This window comes from Phoca vitulina, unplaced genomic scaffold (genome assembly GCF_004348235.1).
Source record: "Phoca vitulina isolate PV1807 unplaced genomic scaffold, GSC_HSeal_1.0 scaffold51, whole genome shotgun sequence".
Taxonomy (NCBI): domain Eukaryota; kingdom Metazoa; phylum Chordata; class Mammalia; order Carnivora; family Phocidae; genus Phoca; species Phoca vitulina.
The window spans coordinates 451,358-467,163 of NW_022589754.1; the positions used below are offsets into that span (position 1 = coordinate 451,358).

A 15,806-nucleotide genomic window follows, 5' to 3' on the forward strand; every position below is an offset into this window, starting at 1 on the left:
ATTTTTCTTCTTCTTTTCCAATTTGTATGCCCTTTTTTTCATGCCTAATTCCTCTGGCTGGGACTTCAATACTGTGTTGAATAAAAGTGGCAATAGTGAACATCCTTGTCTTGTTCTTGATGTTAAAGGAAAAGCGTTTAGGTTTTCACCGTTGAGTATGATTTCTGATGTGGGCTTAATAAGGCCTTTGTTGTTTTGAGGTACATTCAGTATATATCCAGTTTGTTGGGAGTTTTGTAATCATAAGTGGAGGTTGAATTTCACCAAATAATTTTTCTACATCTTTTGAGATGATACCTTTATACTTCATACTGTTAATAGTCTCTATTTCATTTATTTCTGCTCTGATCTTTATTATTTTCATCCTTCTACTAACTTCAGGCTTTCTTTGTTCTTTTTTTCCTAGTTCCTTTAGTTGCAATGTTAGATTGTTAATTCGAGATTTTTCTTGTTCCTTTAGGTAGCCCTGTATCTCTATAAGTTTTTTCTTAGAACAGCTTTCTGTGTATCCCATAGATTTTGGTATGTTATATTTCCATTTTCATTTGTCTCAATGTATTCTTTTTTTATTATTTTTTAAATTTAAATTCAGTTTAATTAACATGTAGTATATTATTAGTTTCAGAGGTAGAATTTAGTGATTTATCAGTTGCATATAATACCCAGTGCTCATTCCATCAAGTGCCCTCCTTAATGTCCCCTACCCACCTCCCCTCCAGCAACCCTCAGTTTGTTTCCTATAGTTAAGAGTCTCTTATGTCTTGTCTCCCTCTCCGTTTTTGTCTTATTTTTCCTTCCCTTCCCCTGTGTTCTTCTGTTTTGTTTCTTAAATTCCACATTTGAGTGAAATCATATGATATTTGTCTTTCTCTGACTTATTCTGCTTAGCATAATACCCTCTAGTTTTATCCACATTATTAAAAATGGCAAGATTTCGTTCTTTTTGATGGCTGAGTAATATTTCCCTTGTATATATACACAATGGAAATCACCTGTTCTTTATCCATTCATCTGTCAGTGGACATCTGGTCTCTTTCCATATTTTAGCTATTGTGGACATTGCTGCTATAAATATTGGGGTGCATGTGCCCCTTCGAATCACTGTGTTTGTATCCTTCGGATAAATATGTAATAGTGCAATTGCTAGGTTGTAGGGTAGCTCTAGTTTTTACTTTCTGAGGAACCTCCATACTGTCTTTACAGAGTGGCTGTACCAGCTTCTATTCCCACCAACAGTGTAAGAGGATTCCCCTTTCTCCACATCCTCTCCAACATTTGTTGTTTCCTGTCTTGTTAATTTTAGCCATTCTTACTGGTATAAGGTAGTTATCTCATTGTGGTTTTGATTTGTATTTCCCTGATGCTGAGTGATGTTGAGCATTTTTTCATGTGTCTGTCGACCATTTGTATGTCTTCTTTGGAGAATGTCTGTCATGTCTTCTGCCCATTTCTTGACATGATTATTTGTTTTTTGGGTGTTGAATTTGAGAAGTTCTTTATCAATTTTGGATACTAGCCCTTTATCTGATAAGACATTTGCAAATATCTTCTCCCATTCTGTAGGTTGCCTTTTAGTTTTGTTGACTGTTTCCTTTGCTGTGCAAAAGCTTTTTATCTCGAAGTACCAATAGTTCATTTTTACTATTGTTTCCCTTGCCTTTGAAGACCTGTCTGGCAAGAAGTTACTGCGGCCGAGGTCAAAGAGGTTGCTGCCTGTGTTCTCCTTTAGGATTTTAATGGTTTCCTGTCTCACGTTTAGCTCTTTCATCCATTTTGTGTTTGTTTTTGTGTATGGTGTAAGAAAGTTGTCCAGTTTCTTTCTTCTGCACATGGCTGTCCAGTTTTCCCAACACCATTGGTTGAAGAGACTGTCTTTTCTCTGTTGGATATTCTTTCCTGCTTTGTTGAAGATTACTTGATCATAGAGTTGCGGGTCCATTTCTGGGTTCTCTGTTCTATTCCATTGATCTACGTGTCTGTTTTTGTGCCAGTACCATACTGTCTTGAGGATTACAGCTTTGTAACACTGCTTGAAATCCAGAATTGTGATGTCACCAGCATTGGTTTTCTTTTTCAACATTTCTTTGGCTATTTGGGGTCTTTTCTGGTTCCATGTAAATTTTAGGGTTGTTCCAGCTCTGTGAAAAATGTTGATGGTATTTTGATAGGGATGGCATTGAATGTGTAGATTGCTTTGGGTAGCATAGACATTTTAACAATATTTGTTCTTCAATCCATGAGCATGGAATGTTTTTCCATTTCTTTGTGTCTTCCTCAATTTCTTTCATAAGTGTTCTATAGTTTTTAGAGTACAGATCCTTTACCTCTTTGGTTAGGTGTATTCCTAGGTATCTTTAACATTTTTGGTGCAGTTATAAATGGGATTGATTCCTTGATTTCTCTTTTTTCTGCCTCTCAATGTATTCCTTTTTAAAGATCTTTTTTTTTTTTTTTTTTTAAGTAATCTCTACACCTGACATGGGGTTCAAACCCACAGCCCTGTGATTAATAGTTGCATGCTTCACCGACTGAGTCAGCCAGGTGCCCCATGTCTCAGTGTATTTTTTGACTTTCTCATTGACCCATTGGTTGTTCAGTAGTATGTTGTTTAATCTCCACATATTCGTGATTTTTTTTTCCAGGTTTCTTCTTGTAATTGATTTCTAGTTTCATATCATTGTGGCTGCAAAAGATGTTTGATATAATTTCAATCGTCTTAAATTTATTGAGACTTGTTTTGTCGCTTAACATGTGATCTCTTTTGGAGAACATTCCACATGCACTTGAGAAGAATGTGTATTATGCTGCTTTGGGAATAAATGAATGTTCTGTATATTAGTTAAGTCCACCTGGTTTAATGTGTCAGTCAAGGCCAGTGTTTCCTTATTGATTTTCTGTGTGGATGATCTATCCATTGATGTATGTTGGGTATTAGTCCCTCACTATTATTGTATTGTTGCCATTTTTTCCTTTAGTTCTGCTAATATTTGCTTTATATATTTTGGTGCTCCTATATTGGGTGCATATATAATTATAAATGTTATATCTTCTTGCTAGATTGACACCTTTATCATTATGTAGTGTCCCTCTTGGTCTTTTATTACATTCTTTGTTTTAAAGTCTATTTTGTGTGATATAAGTATAGCTATAGCAGCTTTTTGTTTCCATTTGCATGGAATATACTCTATCAATTCACTTTCAGTCTTTGTCCTACAAGAAGTGAGTTTCTTGTAGGCAGCATATAGATGGTCTTGTGGGGTTTTTTTTGTTTGTTTTTTTTAAAAATTATATTCATTTATTTGAGACAACAGAGAGAGCATGAGAGGTGCAGAGGGAGAGGGAGAAGCTGACTCCCTGCTGAGCAGGGAGCCTGATGTAGGTCTCGATCCCAGGACCCTGAGATCATGACCTGAGCCAAAGGCAGATGCTTAACTGACTGAACCACCCAGGCGCCCCTAGATGGTCTTGTGTTTTTATCCATTCAGCTACTCTATGTCTTTTGTTAGGAGAATTTAGTCCATTTTCCTTTAAAGTAATTATTGATTAGTAAGTAGTTATTGCTTACTAGTATGTACTTATCTAGAAGCACTGGACTTGTGAGACCCCTTTCTTTTGCGTGCCCCAGCATCTGGGTAGAATTTTGGCAAGATTGTGTCTCTATCTCTCCTACCATCTGGTTGTGGTTTTTTTATTCTTTGTTGTGGAGAAGCATCTCATCTAGTCTTCAAATATATTTCAGAGGGAAATCATCCATATGTAGTTGTAGGTTTGATATGTCCGTGGGAAGAGGTGAATTGAGGATCTTCCTATGTTACCATCTTGCAGAAGTCCTCTACCTTCTATTACAGATAAAGAAAACTGTGGTCTCCTATAGGGGTGAGAAAAATGTTTATGAAATATTAAAAAATCAGGTGTTGCCCTAGTTTTCTCCTTTCCATATTCTCCCATTTTAAAAAGATACGATGTTTGAGGCACTAATTTATGAGTGAAAGTATTTTTAATTTGCTTAACCTAATCTGGCATTCAACATGTTTGCTATTAGAGATGACGTGATATAATAAAAATAGTTCCCATATATGGAATATTTGCTCAGTACTGTGTTAGGTAGTTTACAAATATTAAGTTATTTAATTCTTACTACATTTTTGTAAAGAAGTATAATTTTTCCCTTTTTGCAGATGAGGAAACAAATTAAGAGAATTGAAATAACTTGTCGAATGTCACACATCTATTAGGGGAAGAATGAGGATTTAAACTCAGGTCCTTTTGACAGCAAAGCCTGTGCTCTTTCTCCGAGATAAGTTGTAGGGTTGGAAAACAGACACAAATACTGGACTTGATGGTCAAGAGACCTGATTCAAGTTGTGACTCTGTCAGTGATTAGTTATGTGATTTAAGTTGTTTTCCTCAAGTCTAAAATGTGGCTAGTGTATGACTTACCTTGAAGAGTCACTGCAAGAGCCCAGTAGGATACATGGGGGTGGGTAAAAGATAATAAATTTATCTGTTCATCATGTAGAGGTTAAAGTTAATCAGGAATATTTAATAAACGGAGTTGTCCAGCAAGCTGATGACTCATCTGTATTTTCAGCCTCAAAATAGCTGTGAGTCTGGAGCTTACCAGAGGTGCTCAGATTGGAGATAACAATTTGTAAGTCATCAGCAGAGAAGTGATAATTGAGCCAGTAAGAATAGATGAGATCACAGAGAAAAACAAGAATTGAGGGCAGTCTGTGTATATTACTTACTCATCTACCTGGTTTGGTTGTCTGAAAATGGATTTGAGTGGGTGGCCTAGTGTCAGTGACTAATAACTGTCAACGTAGGAGCGTCTCTGTCCAGCCCTAATTACTGGGGACTCAGCCTGGGAGTATTTCATTCTGGGAGACTGATCTGACTGCCAAAGCAACTTAATGTAGCTTCATGGGATGCTTTTAAAACCAAGTAAGGGCCTGGTTTTCCTTTCTAACATTAGAATTGCATCTGCATACTCTACCAAGGAAGCCCACCTGCCTTGATCTTAGAATGAGTGGATGGTGAAAGGAGCTTGGCTTTCTTGTGTATGTTATGTGGAGGTTTTAGTAAAGGAAAATTTGTGTAGGGAGTAAATCCAGTATATTCCCTAGTCTGTTCTGTTATTTGTCAACCAGGAAGGTAGAAACATGTCATGATTCTTTATAATATTCCAATCAAATTTAAGTGGAATAAATTCTCTTAATGTGCATGGTATATTTGTACTCTTTCATAGCTAGCAAATCAGTAGTAGTAGACATACCACACTGTTATTTTCCTACTTTTATCATATACAGAAAGATATTTGCACACATTAAAGTTGAGAAATGCAATAAAATTGTTTGTATTTTAGGTCCTGGAAAGGAGTAGTCCCTTCAGCTCTGGCATTAAAGTAGATGTAGTCATGAAATTATTTTCCCATTTTCATTATCCAGATGAACTGGAGAAGGAAAACAAAAATTAGACTTCATTCTGTCTAATGTCTGTAAACAGATTCCATTGCCTTTACTTATAGTAAGTTAGATTCTGGGATTTGTATTATATGCTTATGTTTATAATTTTAAATATTACAATCTTGTAGATTATGGAAGACAGTCTTTTTTTTTTTAATACTCTACACTTTCATGAGATTTATTATATAAAAGAAGCTACTCATTAAACTATAGTAGGGCCAGTGAGACATTTCTAGAGGTTTTTTTTTTTTTTCTGGGATTTTTTTTTTTTATTATTATGTTATGTTAATCACCATACATTACATCATTAGTTTTTGGTGTAGTGTTCCATGATTCATTGTTTGCATATAACACCCAGTGTTCCATGCAGTACGTGCCCTCTTTAATACCCATCACCAGGCTAACCCATCCCCCCACCCCCCTCCCCTCTAGAACCCTCAGTTTGTTTCTCAGAGTCCACACACTCTCATGGTTCGTCTCCCCCTCCGATTTCCCCCTCTTCATTCTTCCCTTCCTGCTATCTTCTTCTTTTTTTTTTTTTAAACATATAATGTATTATTTGTTTCAGAGGTACAGGTCTGTGATTCAACAGTCTTACACAATTCACAGCGCTCACCATAGCACATACCCTCCCCAGTGTCTATCACCCAGCCACCCCATCCCTCCCACCCCCCACCACTCCAGCAACCCTCTGTTTGTTTCCTGAGATTAAGAATTCCTCATATCATTGAGGTCATATGATACATGTCTTTCTCTGATTGGCTTATTTCACTCAGCATAATATCCTCCAGTTCCATCCACTTCATTGCAAATGGCAAGATTTCATTGTTTTTGATGGCTGCATAATATTCCATTGTATATATATACCCCACATCTTCTTTATCCATTCATCTGTCGATGGACATCTTGGCTCTTTCCATAGTTTGGCTATTGTGGACATTGCACGTACCCCTTCGGATCCCTACATTTGTATCTTTGGAGTAAATACCCAGTAGTTCAAATTGCTGGGGCATATGATAGCTCTACTTTCAACTTTTTGAGGAACCTCCATACTGTTTTCTGGAGTGGCTGCACCAGCTTGCATTCCCACCAAGAGTGTAGGAGGGTTCCCCTTTCTCCACATCCCCGCCAACATCTGTCATTTCCTGACTTGTTAATTTTAGCCATTCTGACTGGTGTGAGGTGGTATCTCATTGAGGTTTTGATTTGGATTTCCCTGATGCCGAGTGATGTTGAGCACTTTTTCATGTGTCTGTTGGCCATTTGGATGTCTTCTTTGGAAAAATGTCTGTTCATGTCTTCTGCCCATTTCTTGATTGGATCATTTGTTCTTTGGGTGTTGAGTTTGATAAGTTCTTTATAGATTTTGGGTACTAGCCCTTTATCTGATATGTCATTTGCAAATATCTTCTCCCATTCTGTCGGTTGTCTTTTGGTTTTGTTGACTGTTTCTTTTGCTGTGCAAAAGCTTTTTATCCTGATGAAGTCCCAATAGTTCATTTTTGCCCTTGCTTCCCTTGCCTTTGGCGATGTTTCTAGGAAGAAGTTGTTGTGGCTGAGGTCGAAGAGGTTGCTGCCTGTGTTCTCCTTTAGGATTTTGATGGACTCCTGTCTCACATTTAGGTCTTTCAACCATTTGGAGTCTGTTTTTGTGTGTGGTGTAAGGAAATGGTCCAGTTTCATTCTTCTGCATGTGGCTGTCCAATTTTCCCAACCCCATTTGTTGAAGAGACTGTCTTTTTTCCATTGGACATTCTTTCCTGCTTTGTCAAAGATTAGTTGACCATAGAGTTGAGGGTCCATTTCTGGGCTCTCTATTCTGTTCCATTGATCTATGTGTCTGTTTTTGTGCCAGTACCATACTGTATTGATGACTACAGCTTTGTAATAGAGCTTGAAGTCCGGAATTCTGATGCCACCAGCTTTGTTTTTCTTTCTCAACATTCCTCTGGCTATTCGTGGTCTTTTCTGGTTCCATACAAATTTTAGGATTATTTGTTCCATTTCTTTGAAAAAAGTTGATAGAAGGCAGTCTTTATAGTGGAAAGACTAGACTTTGGGGCCAGACCATTTCCTAGCTGAGTGAGTTATATAAACAAGATACTCAACTTCTATTTTTTTTTTTTTTCCTAATTGTAAAATGGGGATAATTTTAGCACCAATCTCCCGGGATTCTTGTGAACATTAAGTGGTAGTGAATGGAAAATGGCAAGCTCTGTAATATATATTATCCTATTGTTCTCCTTCCCCTTAGTATGAATTAAGGCAGCATTTCTCAAAATATGTCTTCTATAACCCCAGTCCCTTCAAATGCTTTTTTAAAAAAAGTGCTCATTGGTCAACTAAATTTTTTCCTCTTGGTGAGAACAGACATGAACACTAAGGATTTAATAAAAAGGCCCTAATTAATAGGTTTAATAGTCTTGTCATACAGCTCATAATGGTCCTGAGAAGCTCTGTCATAAACCATTATTTGGTGTTTTAACTTTTAAAAACCTAGCATTTTCCAAATTTATTTTGTCATTGTACCTTTTTCTTCTTGGAATATCTATTAATAGTCCATGCTATTAATGGGATACACTTTGGAAAAGGTGAACTTAGTAATCAGGTCGAGGTGCCATTTTTTTTTTTTATTTAAGTATAGTTGACACAACGTTAAATTAGTTTCAGGTACACAACTTAGTGATTTGGCAATTTATATATTACACTACGTTTACCACAAGTATTTGTTATCTAAGTATTTGGCTTCATTGAACCATAGCTACATTATAATATCCTATGGACTAAATAATGCTAGCCAGCTGAGTTTTTTGGGATTATGTTCCAATGGCTAGATTAGGGTTTAGGAGAACTGAGTTTTAACTGCAGTTCTTTTTTTTCTTTTAAATTTTATTATGTTATATTAGTCACCATACAATACATCATTAGTATTGATGTGATCCACGTTCCATTGTTTTAGTATAACACCCAGTGCTCCATGCAGGACATGCCCTCCTTAATACCCATCGCCGACCTAACCAATCCACTCTCCCGCCTCCCCTCTAAAACCCTGTTTCTTTCTCAGAGTCCATAGTCTCTCATGGTTCATCTCTCCCTCCGATTCCCCCCACCTTCATTGTTCCCTTCCTTCTCCTAATGTCCTCCATGCTATTCCTTATGTTCCACAAATAAGTGAAACCATATGATAATTGACTTTCTCTGCTTGACTTATTTTACTTAGCATAATCTCCTCCAGTCCCATCCATGTTGATGTAAAAGTTGGGTATTCATCCTTTCTGATGGCTGAGTAATAATAGTCCATTGTATATATGGACCACATCTTCTTTATCCATTCATCTGTTGAAGGGCATCTCAGCTCTTTCCACAGTTTGGCTATTGCGGACACTGCTACTATGAACATTGGGGTGCATATGGCCCTTCTTTTCACTACATCTGTGTCTTTGGGGTAAATACCCAGGAGTGCAATTCCTGGGTCATAGGGTAGCTCTATTTTTAAATTTTGAGGAACCTCCACACTGTTTTCCAAAGTGGTTGTACCAACTTGCATTCCCACCAACAGTGTAAGAGGGTTCCTCTTTCTCCACAACCTCTCCAACATTTGTTGTTTCTTTCCCTGTCCATTTTTGCCATTCTAACTGGTGTAAGATGGTATCTCAGTGCGGTTTTGATTTGTATTTCCCTGATGACTAGTGATGTTGAACATTTTTTCATGTGTCTGTTAGCCATTTGTATGTCTTCTTCAGAGAAGTGTCTGCTCATGCCTTCTGCCCATATTTTGACTTGATTATTTATTTTTTGGGTGTTAAGTTTGAGAAGTTCTTTATAAATCTTGGAAACCAGCCCTTTCTCTGTAGTGTCATTTGCAAATATCTTCTCCCATTCTGTGGGTTGCCTCCTTGTTTTGTTGACTGTTTCCTTTGCTGTGCAGAAGCTTTTTATCTTGATGAAGTCCCAAAAGTTCATTTTTGCTTTGGTTTCACTAGCCTTTGGAGAGTTATCTTCAAAGAAGTTGCTGTGGCCGATGTCAGAGAGGTGATTGCCTATGTTTTCCTCTTGGATTTTGATGGATTCCTGTCTCACATTGAGGTCTTTCATCCCTTTTGAGTTTATCTTTTTGAATGGTGTTAGAGAATGCTTGAGTTTCATTCTTCTGCATGTGGCTGTCCAATTTTCCCAGCACCATTTATTGAAGAGACTGTCTTTTTTACATTGTATGTTCTTTCCTGCTTTGTCGAAGATTATTTGACCGTAGAGTTGAGGATCCATATCTGGGTTCTCTATTCTGTTCCATTGGTCTATATGTCTGTTTTTCTGCCGGTACCATGCTGTCTTGGTGATCACAGCTTTGTAATATAGCTTGAAATCGGGCAACGTGATGCCCCCAGCTTTGTTTTTCATTTTCAACATTTCCTTGGCGATTTGGGGTCTTTTTTGATTCCATACAAGTTTTAGGATTGTTTGTTCCAGCACTTTGAAAAATGTCATTTGAATTTTGATCGGGATGGCATTGAAGGTATAGATTGCTATAGGTAGCATAGACATTTTAACAATGTTTATTCTTCCGATCCATGAGCATGGAATGTTTTACCATCTTTTTGTGTCTTCTTCAATTTCTTTCCTGAGTATTCTGTAGTTCCTAGAATATAGATCCTTTACCTGTTTGGTTAGGTTTATTCCAAGGTATCTTATGGTTTTTGGTGCTATTGTAAATGGAATCGTTCCTCTAATTTCTCTTTCTACAGTTGCGTTGTTAGTGTATAAGAAAGCAACTGATTTCTGTGCATTGATTTTGTATCCTGCCACATTACTGAATTACTGTATGAGTTCTAGTAATTTGGAGGTGGATTCTTTTGGGGTTTCCACATAAAGTATCATGTCGTCTGCGAAAAGAGAGAGTTTTGACTTCTTCTTTGCCAATCTGAATACCTTTTATTTCTTTTTGTTTTCTGATTGCTGTTGCTAGAACTTCTAGTACTATGTTGAACAATAGTGGCGAGAGTGGGCATCCTTGACGTGCTCCAGATCTTAAGGGAAAGGCTTTCAGCTTTTCTCCATTGAGGACGATATTTGCTGTGGGTTTTTCATAGATGGATTTTTTGAACTTGAGGAATGTTCCCTCTATCCCTATACTCTGAAGAGTTTTCATCAGGAAAGGATGTTGTATTTTGTCAAATGCTTTTTCTGCATCAATTGAGAGGACCATATGTTTCTTCTCCCCTCCTCTTATTAATGTGTTCTTTCACATTGATTGATTTCAGAATGTTGAACCACTCTTGCATCCCGGGGATCAATCCCACTTGGTCGTGGTGGATGATCCTTTTAATGTATTGTTGGATCCTTTTAGCTAGGATTTTGTTGAGGATTTTGGAATCCATATTCATCAGGGATATCGGTCTGAAATTGTCCTTTTTGATGGGGTCTTTGCCTGGTTTGGGGATTAAGGTAATGCTGGCCTCATAGAATGAGTTTGGAAGTTTTCCTTCTGTTTCCATTTTTTAAAACAGCTTCAGTAGAGTAGGTATTATTTCTTCTTTGAATGTTTGGTAGAATTCGCCAGGGAATCCATCAGGCCCTGGACTCTTGTTTTTTGGGAGGTTTTGGATCACTGCTTCAATCTCGTTACTGGTTATTGGCCTATTCAGGTTGTCAATTTCTTCCTGTTTCAGTCTTGGCAGCTTATAGGTTTACAAGAAGTCATGCATTTCATCCAGATTGCTCAGTTTATTGGCATATAGTTGTTGATATTAATTTCTAATAATTGTTTCTATTTCCTTGGTGTTAGTCGTGATCTCTCCCCTTCATTCAAAATTTTATTAATTTGGGTCCTTTCTCTTTTCTTTTGGATAAGTCTGGCCAGTGGTTTATCGATCTTATTAATTCTTTCAAAGAAGCAACTTCTAGTTTTGTTGATCTGATATACTGTGTTTCTGGTTTCTAATTCATTGATCTCTGCTCTAATCTTAATTATTTCTCTTCTAATGCATGGCTTAGGCATCGTTTGTTGTTTTTTCTCTAGTTCTTTAAGGTGTAGAGTTAGTTGGTGAATTCGGGATTTTTCTATTTTTTTTTTGAGTGAGGCTTGGATGGCTATGTATTTCCCCCTTAGGACCGCCTTTGCAGTATCCCATAGGTTTTGGACCGATGTGTTTTCATTCTCATTGATTTCAATGAATTGTTTAAGTTCTTCTTTGATTTCCTGGTTGACCCAAACATTCTTGAGCTGAGTGCTCTTTAGCTTCCAAGTGTTTGAATTTCTGCCAAATTTTTTCTTGTGATTGAGTTCCAGTTTTAGAGCATTGTGGTCTGAGAATATGCGGGGAATAATCTCAGTCTTTCGGTATCGGTTGAGACCTAATTTGTGACCCAGTATGTGGACTATTCTGGAGAAAGTTCCATGTGCACTCGAGAAGAATGAGTATTCTGTTATTTTAGGATGGAACGTTCTGTATATATCTGTGAGGTCCATCTGGTCCAGTGTGTCATTCAAACCTCTTGTTTCCTTGTTGATTTTCTGCTTAGATGATCTGTCCATTGCTGAGAGTGGAGTATTGAGGTCTCCTACAATTAACATATTGTTATTAATATGACTCTTTATTTTGGTTAACAGTTGGCTTATGTAGATAGCTGCTCCCATGTTGGGGGCATAGATATTTACAATTGTTAGATCTTCTTGTTGGATAGACCCTTTAAGAATGATATAGTGTCCTTCTGCATCTCTTACTACAGACTTTAGTTTAAATTCTTAGTTGTCTTATATAAGACTTGCTACTCCAGCTTTCTTTTGAGGTCCGCTGGCATGGAAGATGGATCTCCATCCCTTCACTTTCAGTCTGGATGTATCTTTAGGTTCAAAATGAGTCTCTTGTAGGCAGCATATGTTCCTGTCTTTTTATCCAGTCTGCACCCCTGTGCCATTTTATGGGAGCATTTAGGCCATTCACGTTGAGAGTGATTATTGAAAGATATGAATTAATTGTCATCATGTTGCTCGTGAAGACGTTGTTTTTATAGATTGTCCCTGTAAATTTCTGTTGTATATCACTCTTGGGGTCTTTCTTCTTTTATAGAACCCCCTTAATATTTCTTGCAGGGCTGGCTTAGTGATCACATATTCTTTCAGTTTCTGCTGGTCTTGGAAGCTCTGCATCTCTCCATCCATTCTAAATGACAGCCTTGCCGGATAAAGTATTCTTGGCTGCATGTTCTTCTCATTTAGTACCCTGAATATGTCCTGCCAGGCCTTTCTGGCTTGCCAGGTCTCTGTGGATAGGTTGACGTTATTCTGATGTTCTTCCCTCTGTACATAAGGAATCTCTTCCCCCTAACTGCCCTTAAGATGGTTTCCTTGGTTCTAAGATTTGCAAGTTTTATTATTACATGCCAGGGTGTTGTCCCGTTTTCCTTGATCTTAGGAGGATTCCTCTCTGCCTCTAGGACGTGAATGTTTGTTTCATTCCCCAGATTAGCAAAGTTCTCAGCTACGATTTGCTCAAATACATCTAGTCCTCTCTCTCTCCACTCCCTCTGGGATTCCAATTATTCTGACATTGGAACATTTCATGGTGTCACTTCATTTCTCTGATTCTATTTTCATGGATCCTGAGTTGTTTTTCCCTGGCCTCCTCTTTTCCCTTTTTATCTATTATATTGTCTTCCAGGTCGCTTATTCGTTCTTCTGCCTCAGTTACCCGCTGTTAGAGTATCTAGATTGGATTGGATCTCATTGATAGCATTTTTAAGTTCTGCCAGTTCAGCTTTTATTTCTGCCCTTCGAGTCTCAATGTTGCCATTAATTGATTTCTCCATTCTAGCCATTGTCTTCACAATTGCTAGCCTGAATTCCATCTCCGACATCTTGGTTATATCTGCATCCATTTGTAAATCTGCATCATAAGTCATAATCTCTGAGTCTTTTCTCTTTTGGGGGCTCCTCCTCCAAGTCATTCTGTTGATGGGAGCTTGAGGGAATGTATAGAGTCCAAATTATTGACCAGAACCCAAGGAAGATGCACCTGTTTTCTAGGGACCTTAGGGTTGCTGGCCTCTTGTTTTCCCAGCCTGTCTTCTGGGGGAGGGGCCTGCTGCACTGTTACTCAGGCAACCCTGTTTGGGCGGAGTTGCCCTGCCCCCCTGTGGCGTGGGAAGGGCTCAGCGGGAATCAGTTTTTAGGGCTTTTGTTCTCTGGAGGCTTTCCCTGGCGGCTTTCTGCGTCTCTTCGGCGAGTCAGAGCAGAAGAGACCGTTTCCAACCCTCTGCCTCAGAGCAGAGAGATTGCAGTCTGTTCTTCAGTGAGCTCTCCAGGCCACATCGTCTCCGTTTCTGTCCGTGCTGCTATAAACTGCAGCGTCCTGGTTTGTTCGCCCCTCCGCAGCGCTCCCAGTCCTGCCTCCAGGTCGGGGCACGTCCCTGCCCTTTGTGCTTCTAAAACCGCCAGCCGCTCCCAGTTCGCACATGTGACTCCGTCACTCTGGGTTTCCGCCCCAGGTGCTGCCCTGAAGTCCTTTCCCTGCCGCTACCGGTCTGCGAGTCTGTGCCCCATCCCCAGAGCGCGAGGCTGTCGCTCACCGGAGTTGTAGGAAACCGACGGCCAGGCACCCTCCCTCTGCCGTTTATCCTCTGATATCTGCCTGTGGAATCACGGCTCCCCGCTTCGTACCTCAAAACCAACCGCCTGCAATACTCTGTTTGTAAAGGTCCAGATCTTCTTACATCTCAGGCCGGTTTCGTGGGTGCTCAGAGTGGTTTGGTAGATACCAGCTCAGTTCTGGGGACCAGTTGAAATGGGGTCCCCTACTCCTCTGCCATCTATCCCCCCCCCAATTTTGGATATTATATTAAAGGTTTTAGTTTTCATCTCATTTTAAAAAGAGCTTTTATAGATTTTTATTTCATTAGAGAAAAATACAGAGAAGCAAAAATGAAAACAAAAAACAAACCAAGAATCTGTCCCACCCCAGAACCAGAATGGATGTTGTAGGTGTGACTGAGTATACTTTGGGGTTCATCATACAAAGAATAAATAAACGTGAAGAGTTTTGTAAGAAATGGGAAGCCCCAGTACAGATATATAGTACAGAATTAGAGAATTCTGGTTTGCCACACATCTCCTACTTAAGGAAGTTAATCAGAAGTCCAATGTCTACAAGGTTTACCTGATCCTAATTAGGAGACCTCTGGGTTCTCTAAAACAGAATGATAATCTTCACAGGACTATGCAATGAAGAATAATAGTTCACCTAGTTATCAGCAGGAATATTGTCCTTCCTTTACTTATCAAAATTAAGTGAATAGAGTAGCCATTTGTGTGTGGGTGTGTATGTTGGCATGGGTTACGGGTTTGGGGCTTTGGTGGTGGTGGTGACAGTGTCTATCTAATTGTCTGTATGGGTATATATATAGTCTATACATATAATTTTCTATAAATAATTAAATATGTTTATAGAAAACTTAGCAGTTTTTTCATTGGCTTTACTTGAGTTCTACCAAGGTTTTCTCTCCAGCCATTTTTTTTTTAACCAGGAGTCAAATTTTGTTCATATTTCCTGCTCAATGCCCATATCAAGTTGTTCACAATCACATGATCAGTGGCATTTGATCAGTGGAGAAAGCTCTGAGGAGGCCAAAGAGATTTTTTTAACTCCTTGTACAATGGAAAGTTACCTTTGGGATCTGAGAGGCCAACTTTTATTTCAGCCTAGTATTTCCAGTATCCCAGTTGTTTTGAACTCTGAGGTAGCAATATTGAGATGATTTGAAGGGTCCAGGGTGGTTTGTTGATGGAGATCAGTGACTTAATTTTTTTCCCTTTTCTTTACTCTTATTTTTTATTGTTACAGAAGAAGCTACTATGGTGGAAACTGGGCCAGTTTTAGCTTTTCAGGAATACTGTCCTGGCTAAAGGAATACCAGGTAAACTTCTTAGTTGATCTTTAATCTACTAGGTTGTATTTTGTATCACATAATAACCCTACGTTAAAGAAAACCCTAAGCTTCTGTAATATAGAATTGATTCCTCATTTTTATTTATTTAACAAAAATTATGCAGTCATTTTTTAAGTTAATGTTCTTCTGATGCTTTCAAAATATAGATATCGCTTTTTAAATATACGTAGACATGTTGGCTGAAGAGTACATCATATATACTTGATACCATTTTCTCATTACATTCCCAAATACAAGGCAAGATTTTTTTCTCCAAAGTAGTCTTTCAGAAAAAAAATTTCAGTCCTCATAAAATCTCACATATTACTAGTTGCTCTTTCAGTAGTATATTTTGAGGAAAAAAAACCCAGCTATTCGGGATGGGGGAGTACATTAATTTGAAATGGTCTGAGTCATTGG

General features: G+C 38.3%; 1 protein-coding gene across 3 annotated transcripts in view; it reads left to right on the plus strand.

The window, feature by feature from the left end:
* Window positions 1-15,806, plus strand: part of CHM (CHM Rab escort protein) — a 206,495-nt gene that overhangs the window by 38,761 nt on the left and 151,928 nt on the right. For all 3 annotated transcript variants that reach the window (XM_032387919.1, XM_032387917.1, XM_032387918.1), the window contains exon 3: window positions 15,302-15,374. In XM_032387919.1, coding sequence (XP_032243810.1) covers window positions 15,302-15,374 — 73 coding nt within the window. The remainder of the gene's footprint in view (window positions 1-15,301; window positions 15,375-15,806) is intronic.